This window comes from Monopterus albus, unplaced genomic scaffold (genome assembly GCF_001952655.1).
Source record: "Monopterus albus unplaced genomic scaffold, M_albus_1.0 scaffold172.1, whole genome shotgun sequence".
NCBI classification, from domain to species: Eukaryota; Metazoa; Chordata; class Actinopteri; order Synbranchiformes; family Synbranchidae; genus Monopterus; species Monopterus albus.
Window position 1 is genome coordinate 2,305,811 of NW_018128052.1, and position 11,304 is coordinate 2,317,114.

At 39.1% G+C, this 11,304-nt stretch overlaps 1 protein-coding gene across 1 annotated transcript in view; it reads left to right on the forward strand.

Moving 5' to 3' along the window:
• The first annotated feature begins 3,149 nt into the window (after positions 1-3,149).
• Positions 3,150-11,304, forward strand: part of kcnn1a (potassium intermediate/small conductance calcium-activated channel, subfamily N, member 1a) — an 83,720-nt gene continuing 75,565 nt past the window's right edge. Inside the window, exons 1-2 of the mRNA XM_020616085.1 lie at positions 3,150-3,462; positions 3,621-4,773. Of these exons, the coding sequence (XP_020471741.1) occupies positions 4,771-4,773 (3 nt within the window). The 5' untranslated portion in view covers positions 3,150-3,462; positions 3,621-4,770. The remainder of the gene's footprint in view (positions 3,463-3,620; positions 4,774-11,304) is intronic.

Genomic DNA, 11,304 nt, shown 5'->3' on the forward strand with positions numbered 1-11,304 from the left:
ACAGCGCCTGACTGCAACTTATTCTGACCAAACTGAACTAGACAGTAGCATTATTAATGACGCAGTGTTACACTGATCACTTTAAAGGAACTTGATGTTATCCACTTGCTCCACCACTTCCCCCATGTATGATCTTAAAAATGCAAAAAATTTGCAAATGTGCTAATATTATAAAATGTGTCATTATTTTTCTTTGTTACCCATAAAAACAAATAATACAAATGCAACACAGACTGGAAACCATGTAAAACATATGTTCAAACCTGTTCTCAATACCCCTCAAAAGTGCAAAAAAGACTTCATAAATAATTAAAAAAAGGTCTGTATGTTATCCTTTCAGCTATTGTACCATCATACCCATTATCATAATCATCCAGTTTCCCTTTCAATTACAAGAAACCTGAAACCTGTGTCTGGTAACAGACAGAGTCATTGCTCCCTGTCTAATTGTATTACAGGATAAGGTAATGGGAGAGATGCCAGTGGTTTAATAGTGTCGTCAGCATCAATTAAAACTCAAGAGTACTGAGTGGCTGTCTCATGTGACTTAGGCAGGACTGAATGGACAGGAATAGATGCAGTCAAAAGGGACACTGGGGAAATGGCAGTAAGAGAGACAGACACAGATGGGTATGCACCTTGACTAAAATGACATTATTGCAAGATGTCTAAAATGATTCTGTAGGAGCAAGATGTTGATGTATTATAACATATACACTCTTGAATATCTTAGAATGGCATTTAGGTAGTAAGTCATTTGCAGTGATAAGTGGTAGTAAACAGGCGGTATTCCATCAACCAGCAGGCATGCAGCAACAGTTAGGTTTAATATTCACTCACCTTTTGGCTCCACCAACTCCTGATGAAAATATTTGGCTCTTCATCTGCTAAATGCTCTATTTCTGCTGTTCAGTGCTTGTCAGATAGAGTACAATCATTTTCATCAGAGCTAAAAGAGTCTGACATTAAATGGTAAATGCAAAATGTGTTTAAATTCTTTCTGACATCACCTACACATGTGGCCACTTTCAGATACACATGGGAGGGTGTTAACTAAGAGTTTTGTGGCTCATCTTTTGGCAGTAAACAGTGAAACTGCACATTCTTATTTACCAAGGAGTCACAGTGAGGTTTTGCACCAGAAAAACAGAAGAAAAGTAGCACAACTGAAAGCTGTGCATTTGTTCTGCAATACTGTACGCGCTGTATTTTTATGAATTTCTTTAAATCATATTTCTCTTTTTGGGATGCCAGAGGAGAATATAAGGGACTTTAAGGTCATATCATTCTTCAATTACATAAAGCTACAGCTATGTGAACCTTTTGGAATTCCATGGTTTTCTGCATTAATTTGTCATAAAATGTGATCTGATCTTCATCCAAGTCAGTACTGACAAATATAATATGCCTAAAATAATAACACAAAAAAATTCTGATCTTTCATGTCTATTGAAGACACTCATTCAACATTCAAAATGGTAGTTGGAAAAAGTAAGTGAACTCTTTGAATTAATAACCGGTTGACATACTTTTTCCTCTAACACTATGAGAAGTTTATGGTTGTTTTCAATAATGACATGAAATATCTGAAATTTTTTGTGTTATTATTTTAGGCACATTGTATTTGTCAATAGTCTTGACTTAGATGAAGATAAGACAAATTAATGCAGAAAACCATGAAATTCCAAAAGGTTCACATACTTTTTCTTGTCACTGTACATATGTAACTTAAGGTAGCAAAAACATAAAACTTCAAATCAGTCCACATTGCTTCACCAAGCACTGCCTCTCCCTGCTCCACTATGCTCTACTGCGATCTAGTACGTTCTGTTATGCTCTGCCCAAGGAAGAACCCTAAAACCATTACATGGGAGGGGTTATGCATGATGGATGTTAGTTTTGCCAGCATCCTTCTGTCCGCCACCTCCTCGATGGAATCCAGAGAGCAATCCAGGACAGAACCAGCTCTCTTAACCAGCTCATTAAGTCTCTTTCTGTCCCTGTCCATGCTACCTCATTTAATGAAATGAAAGATGATTTAGTGGGTAGACAATTACACGATTCCAGCTCAGAAACATGTTTGTTGATTTTGTCGACCAATATTGAAGTTTAGCAGCAATAAACGTAAAATGCCTTCTAAACCTCAGTCTAAACTTTTACTTTCCATCTTTTAAAAGACAGAAGAAACAGAGAAATTTCATTTTGTTCCAGAAAGTTAAAGCTGATTTTGCGTGTGAAATTACAAAAGCCATGTGATGACAAACAAGCAAACACATTAGCCAAAGCAAATACACAATGACATTTTGAAGAACAAATCAACAAAACTGAAAACACTGAAGCAAGAATGTTCCTGGAGTCTGTTGTGGAGTCATTGGTACAAATAATCTGAGCAACCAAATAAAATCAAGTGAATTCAGCATCTGTAGAAAATATTGTATTTGTGTGTAACAAAATAATCATTGTTAAATGTTAACATGCATAGCCAGGGGTACATCGGACACAAAGTTGCTACCTTTCATGGTTTTCATCTGAGCTGGGATGGTCATCGTTGGCGTCATTATGTAGCTACAGAGTGTCCTGGGTTGACCGTGTGTGAATAGTTACGTCAATATCCTTGAAGTCTTTTTGCCAGTTGCACTCTGTTCCAATTAGTTCCCATCGTTCAAGATGTGTCAAGATAAGGTGCAACAGCAGCCGATATTCAAGGACAATAGTTTAGTGGAATAACATGAATGATATTATTCTGTCAGTTTTTAAACGTACTGTCTGTACATGCTGTGAACAGAATAGGAGTGTAGGGACATCAATAAAACAAACCAAGGAAGAACCCTAAAACCATTACACACAGGGCTAATTAGCAACCGAGCTGCTTGAAATCCATCCCAGCTTTATTTTTTATTTCTGTTTCCCAGTGAAGGATCAAACTCAGACCAATGGTGATGTTCTTGTCAGTAGCTCAAAGTAAGTCACAAAACTTCTCACTTCATACTTATAATGTGTTTTGAGCTGTTGATCACTATTGGACAACATGTTTTTAAAATCTCAGCCTTGATGAGACTTCACATCAGGGTCATTTCAGGACATGGTTTTCTCATGACAGGGCTGAATATAACTTTTGAGCAATTTTTGACCTCAGTTTTTCTGAAACCACCGCTATGGACCTTGCACACTGACTATATAAACCCCCTCTAGTTGGTCATTACTTAGCTTTCCACACCAGTCTCACCTTCTCTATTCGTCCGCTTAGTTCCTGCCTCGACTGAACAACAATGTTCACTACTAAGTATCTGGCATGCGTGATGGTGGGGTTTGTGGCTGCAACAGGTGTGATTCATGCACAGGACAAGATTAAGATGTGTGGGAGGGAGCTGATACGACTTGCTGTTTCCTCTTGTGGAAACACACGATTTATCAGAAGCACCTCGGACATACCAGTGGGCCACCATCACTACGCTCCTCATTGTGAGTACTGCATGTTACATTTTTAGCTGCATTCTTTTGTAAGTTGATTCCAAAATTTCCTTTTCAATTTCTGCATGATGTTTCCCATCGACAACGAGAAATGTTTGTAAATGTCATATCTTTGTAAATGTAAATATCTTTCTCTCTCTGCTGCACAGGGAACCCGGATGCCTCCACAAAGGAGAATCAGGCTGTCTACTCCCCGGCTCCTCACTGGTACCCCCTGTCTGCTCAAGTCAAACGGGCTTCTGGGAAAATCTCTGATATTTGCTGCGAGAAAGGATGCAGTGTAAAGGAATTGATCCAGTTTTGCTAGATGACTTTTCAAACAATAAAAAAGTCTTAAATATTTTGACCTATGCTGCAGTGTTGTTTAAAAGAAGGCAAATAAAAATGATGTTATGTTTCCACTGATGTGCCACACTACACATCAGCAGACATATCATATATCTTAACTATAGATAATTTTCTATGCAGTACCTCTGAAACAAATCAGTGTACACAGGTTCTATGGTGAGAATGTCCAAACAAAATGATTTTAAAAAAATATTTTTCAGCTTTTCTCTAATGTGTTTCTCTGCTCCTTGTACAGTAATTATCTTCAGAACAAAACCTTTAGTACAAGGGCTGCAAAAATGCTGAATCCTACATTTCCCAAAATGCAACTCAACATCGTCTTTTGTTATACTTTCCATATGCCCCAGACTGCAATCAATCAAACTTTATTTGCATGGCAGCATTCTTAAAGGTTACGTCATTTCAAAGGATGGTCTTTCTCTGTAAAAATATTGCAGTGTTTAAATACAAACCATGATTGATGACATCGTCAGGGTTATTTTCTCAAACAGAGCTGCAGAGGAAATGATAAAAGAATTTCTATAGAGTGGGTGGTGCTCCCCATGACAAGTAAACTGGACTTTGTAATGATTTCAGTTACTACTGGTATGTCTCACAGTCCATGCTATTCCCAATCCAGCCACAAGATGTCCTTGTGCTTTCCCTCCATCTCCAGTCACCTGACTCTGTCTTGCCCACCTGCCCACCTGCTCCTCATTTCCCAATTACTTCCTCATTATTTGGCACCATTCTCTTGGATAGTTTTCTGGGTTTCATGCCCTTATTATTATTTTGAATTTCAGCCAGAGTCTCACACGCCAGAGTTACTGGTTTGATGTTGGGCAGTCAGTCAAACAGAAGTTGTTGTTTCAACTTCATGTTGATGGATTTCTGCTTTTATTACTGTCTGTAGACTTGGCCTGTGTTGTTGATGTCAGCGGACACCGTTCAGGGAATCGTCCCTTCTCATTTATGGTCAGTCAGTCTTTTATGTTTTGCAATGACTTAGATTTTTTTTGTGCTGTAGTTTTTCCCCATAGTGACTGTTAGTATTATTTGTTATTCATTGTTTTCTTCTGTGAGCTCTTTGTCTTGCTGTGCTTGATTTGTGCTCTGCCACCATTCTAGGCTATATCCTGTGCATTGTCTCGGTAACTCTGTGTGTAGTCCTCTAGTCCATAGCACATTTATGTTCTTTCAATTTTTTTCCTGTCAGCCTTACTGACATGGTGTTACTAATAGGTCATGATCTTTGCCAGGTTTTCATTGTTCACATTTTGGCTTCTAAGTTTCTGCCTGACTGTTTTTCCAAAAACTTTGATCACGCTATATTGCCAACTCAAGCCATTACTCTGCTCTGTACTAATCTGCTGTGTAACAAGCTGCACCTTTAAAACTCCATAAATGAGACTATCAGCTCGACACCCAAAGCAGAAATTTGGCTTTTCGTTGGGACCCAAATGTACAAAAATAGCCTACATCTGTATTTATAAACTACTAGTAAAGAAAGAGGTAATTTCATTATGAAAATGCATCAGATCAGTAATGAGTGCAATGTTAAGTTTCTCACTACCTCATAACAAATTATGAAACAAATAATTTAGACTGACAACAAAATGATTAGACCAGCCTTAAAATGGGCAAGTATGTGTGGTTTATTTTGCAGCATACTCTGTGTTCTTTTTATTTAATGTAATGCAACCATAGCTTTTGAAAAGTTGTCCAACCTGATCTCGTTGATGCACAATGCTCCATTTCGTACAGTAATAATCAACAGACCTCCTACAGAACGTTTGGCTTTTTGTCCTCCGTCTGTCTCTTTGCTGCTTCCCTCATCATCACACACGTAACTTGGACAGATCTGAGATGGTTTGTTAAACACTTCCAAAGTATTTGGTTTGATCATTTTGCAGATCAGTTTGTCAGATGATAAGAAAAAAAATCTTCTTCACATGGACTGAAAGCATAGAGGTGCACATGTTTTTTTTTTATTTATTTATTTATTTTTTTATTGAAACAAAAAACACATTAACGAAACAGTACCGAACATGGGAGACAAGACAACAGTTACATGACATTACAAAAGGATATAGTGTTAAACAAGGTTGTAGTGTGTGAAGTGTGGGTATTTCTAACTTATGCAGTCTATGAAAGGGAAAAGGAGGGGAAGTAAAAAAAACAAACAATGATGATAACAGTACTACTAAGGTGCACATGATTGAAACCTGACGTATCAATGGCAATAAAAGGATTAAAGAAGTCATGGAAGTTTGATAGCACCTGGGAGTTTAACAGTACTGATCATAGCACTTGCGATAAAGTTATCAGTATTAATTTATAGTGCTTACTGTATGAAGCTTTGCAGTCACAGTTGTAGGTTAAATCACCCATGGACATGCTATCTAAACATGTCAGCCAGCAGCACACCAATCAAGACTTAATGACACAATTATTCTGTTAATGAAACCTGCAGGGAAATTAACCTTGAGATTAGAAATGGTTGACTTCAGCTAAATCACCTTTTCAAGTAGGAGACATATATTTGTTAATGTTATGTAACATTGTGAGTGCATTTACCAGCACTGGTGTTTTATCATAGCGCTAAATCGGATTGAGGCTGTTGGCTGAGCCTTTCAGCTCCATTATAACAGAAATAATCTTTGTAAGCCGACTATTTCCTCACGGTAAGGAGTGTACGACTCTCAACAGATAATCAAATGTGGTTCTGATTATTTGCCATTCCGTGCTGCAGCCCTCACTAAATGACTGCTAATAGCAAATGAAATCAGTGTACAGTGACTGATTGGTTTTATTTGGGCAGGGGTGGATTATATTGCATATACAACTAGTTTTTGTGTAATTGGTTTTATTTGCTGCGTTATCAGACAAAGCACCCAAAGATGAATGTCAAATTTAAATCCTTAAAAATCCCATGTCATAAAGACTAAATTAGAGGCAAAATCCTTAAGCTAAAACATTTTCTACTCGGAGCATGTACCTCCGCCAATGCACAACATTCGCGCATGCAAACGAGTCCCTTGGGAAAGACGAGATCCAAAACAATGCAATGTGTCCGATCTGAATCCTCTTAGGGTGTGATAGGCAGTTATATGACAGATCTTACCTGAACATATCAAGGTTCTATCTTTGTTATGGCAGAAAATATGCCTTTAAATGGTCATCAGAGCCAAATGAAAGTTGGTCTGGTGATAGACATTGCACATGTGTCAAATTTAAAAAAAATTTTTTTTCTTTTTAAATGCCCCATGTTAAGTATGGGATATTTTTCAGCAAAAATGTAATCATTTCTAGGGCTGGTCCCCACCAATTTCTGTAACAAGTATGATGATAATAATACATCCAGCGATTTGTTCATAATCCTGCAAACCAATAGACATGGAACCAGAAACATAACCACCTTAGTGGTGGTTAAAGCAGGTTTTATGCAGTGTCTCACATGGAACCAAAAACATAACCACCTTAGTGGAGGTAATTAAATGTTTTTTGGTTAAAGCAGGTTTTATGCAGTGTCTCATGTTGACCAGCAGAGAGCGACAGAGATCTGATTAAGTGTTCTGTCTGCATAATACTTTCCCACTATGTTTTAAGTTATTACTGTCAAGTTGTCATTTCAGTTGCATTTCTGCCGTGTTTCCCCTCCTGCTGTGATGATCAGTCACAAGCTCATTAGTATAAAATGCTCAGTCAAACTGATTCTTGGTCCTTGTGTCAAAATGGGAAATCTGATCACTGTTCAGTGCCAGGCATGAGATGACATGTACGCATCGATGGGCCGTGCTTCATACATATTTTGTCAGATGAAAAGCTGCAAACCTGAATAACAAAAATGAAATGAGAGCCTGCATCTCTCAGTGATTGAGAGAAGCAGCAGGACAGAATGGCAGCTACACTGCTCATAAACACTCATACGCACTTGCACGAGCATGCATGTCAGGCAGGACTGTATGTCTGTGTGGCAGACTGAGTGTCAATTTGCATGTAAATGAAATGGCTTGTTTCCAACAGTAAAAGTGTCAAGGCTAAAGATGCTTGGTGCATATGTGCTGTTTCCATGTGGACACTCTGCATGTGTTTGTGTACGCTGTGTAAATGTCCTGTGCATAATCTTGCATGTGTTGTGCAAAACTTGGAAACCCATAAAAAAAAATCTGTTTATAGAGTATACTAAAACAGTTTTTGTAACTAGTGAGCACATGTGGGTGTAGATGTCAGGAAGCCAACTGATGTCTGTCTTTGTGTGATCCAGGCATGTTCCTGTGTAACAGTGTTGATGTTACTAATGATGCTTTCTCCTTGGCTCCCAGTGTGTTCTGACCAAGCTGTGTGACAGGTCTCACTATGTTGACCGGTGTTACTAATAAATGTTTTTGCAGGATTAAGTACTGGTAGTACAGTACCTCCTATAGGAGTTTAGTGTAGTCTGTATTTCTTAGTGTTCTATTTTTGCACACGTCTACTTTTTTTAATAGCCATATAGTGATAAAAAAAAACACCCCATGAAGCATGTATTTAATAAATTAGTAGAAATATCACAGTATAAAAATACTGTTACAAGTAAGTTTTTGGATTTCAAAACTTTACTTAAAAGGATAAAGGTACTCAATATACATGAAGTACCACAGGTAAAAGGTACAATGTATATTACTGAGTTATAATCATTAGTGTGTACATCACCTTTAATGATGCGGCTGCAAAAGGTGCTAATTTTAACTACTTCACTTGTTACTGGGTCCTATTTCTATATTATTCTGTGAAGTTGTCAAATGTAGTAGAGTAAAAAGTACAATATTTGCCTCTGAAATGTAGAAACACAAAATGGAATTACTCAAGTAAATTACAGATGACTTCAAAACGGTCGAGTACCATACTTAAGTAAACTTTTTTTCTTTCCACCACTGGTTACTCACTTAATTGTAATTGGACTCATGAGTTATAATAGTAGGATACCATTCTATCACAGCCATGACCAAAACTGTTTTGCTCAAACTGTGAATGCACAGAGATGATCACTGGAAGGTGTCAGTTTTATATAGGTGTCACTTTTTTGTTATGTGCTTCCTCTTTTCTAATTGTCCTAGTCATGTTTTTCTTCAGGCAGCACGGTGGCACAGTGGTTAGCGCCGTTGCCTCACAGCGAGAAGGTTCCGGGTTCGGGCCCCACCTGGGACCTTTCTGTGTGGAGTTTGCATGTTCTCCCCGTGCTTGCGTGAGTTCTCTCCGGGTACTCCGGCTTCCTCCCACTGACCACAGACATGCAGCTTAGGTTGATTGGTGTCTCTAAATTGCCCATAGGAGTGCGTGTATGTGTGGTTGTTCGTCTATGTGTTAGCCCTGCGATGGATTGGCGACCTGTCCAGGGTGTCCCCCGCCTTCGCCCGATTGCCGGCCGGGATTGGCTCCGTGACCCCGCTCAGGGAACAAACGGTAGAAAATGAATGAATGAATGTTTTTCTTCTAGTTCTGCCATTAAATATACCAAGACATTTATTGGTATAATATTACACATTTAGCTCAGAGGGTGCTGCTTTTGTCTTCTCTACTTGTCTCTAGGTTGTCTAATGGGAAGAGATGTAACCAAATTGCATTGTAACACGCCATGAGGATGTACATTAATGGCAGTTTTTTTTTTCTTTTAAAACTTAAATGTCCATAAATTTTTCGCTACCAGTGCCCTCTGAACTAAAGCCAATTACTATCTCAACTTTCTTAATTACTTTCTTGCCCTATATGGTCTTCCGTATGCATGTCATTATATCCACTTAATCTGTCCAGTGACAGACTGGAAGCACATGCGCCATACACACACAGACATTAACTACCACTTTGCCACAACCTTGGGGCCGCTGGGAGGTGTTGAAGCTGAACTAATAGAGCGGAGCTGGTAGAGGGCAATGTGGCAGTAGAAGCAGCAGCAGCAGCGCCTGTTAAACTGACTGCAGGCGAGCTCTCTGCAGCTGCAGAGCTGGGTGCCTCAGCGCAGCACACACAGTAAGATGCTATGTGCTGAATCTGATGGCAGTGGTGAAGACCTGAGACTCTGTAGTCTGTGTTGCATTTAAGATACTTTAGCCCAGAGTCATTACTGTATCATTTAAACCCAGTTTCAGTTATGCGACTAATAGATACTGTGTGTAAGTTATGTTTCTTTTAAGTTCATGCAAAGGTAGTAATGTTTTTCTTTTGCATTTCCCCCCATCTTTCCTCCAGTTTTGCTGAGACCCCCACTCTGAAAATCAGGGTGCTGGATGACAGAGGGTAATGTGGGCTGTATGTGAAACTGGGTTTAGAGAACTCTTAAAACAACTGAGTGAATAAAATGTCACAGAGGTTTAAAATACGGTTTTATAAAAATCGGTCAAAAATAACAAAAAAAAAACTACATGTGCCTGACTCAATGCGATTACTGCATGTCAACGCATTCAGCTTGGTTCTTACTCTGCTGGGACTGAGACTCGACTCTGAAATAGCCTCCTCTGGACAGTGTAGCTAGTTACACATGCTAAACAGAAAACTGCACTGTAATGGAAAAAGGGGGAACTGATAAAGATGGAAGGTGTGTAAGGGGAGGGTAAAAAAATGAGACAGTGGTGGGCAGGCACAGAAAAACAATTGCTCCTCTTTCTCCCCACCCCCCCCACCGGACTGTTTCCAGCTGTGTCGATGTTGACAAAGTAGTTCGCCGGTGAGGCGCACAGGTTCAAGGACCTACAATTTAGACACTGGAGAAGATGTAGGAGAGGATTACACTTGATGTGATGATGAAACACTGTTAGTTAAATACCATGGTGGAGGAATCATTGCTTTGGCTACATCACCTTATGTACAGTGCAATGTTTAGTATATTTGATACTCGGAGCAAATATCCTGGCTTTATAAACACTTGCAGTATACTTTATGAGGTGTTGTATATGAAAACACACACACACATGACATCCTCCTCCTACTACTGTTGTCAGCTGGATGAAATCATGAGCAGTCCATTCACTACACTTCACCTAATCGGAGCTAAGCTGCTTCTCTAACTTTCACTTCTAGACCCATCAGAGGCCGTGAAGACAAGTGCATGATTTTTCTGGCAAGCAGGAGTGTGTGTGTGCATGATTGCTAGAGTCTCTGGGCTTTTTGTGTCTGTGTGTTTGCCAGAGAGAGAGAGAGAGACTGTGGCATAAGCCCAACAGCAGGTATGTCAAATATTAATGTACTAACATTTTAAAGTAAAAAGAAAAATATTATACATCAGCATGTAAGCTTTGTTGTTGCCTTTGTCGACTGAATTGAATCCTAAGTAAAGACTGATGCTCGTTCTTTCACATTATGTGCTTGGTTTTAACAACGTCTATTAAAGCAGAACCACCTGTGGCTCAGTCAGCACCATGGGTCTCCTTTATTAGCAACTTTCACCACCCTTAAGCAGGACAGAAATGCACCCTCAGCATCCAGCTCATTTTTAATCTCCTTTGCCCTTCCTGCTCCACCCCATCTGTC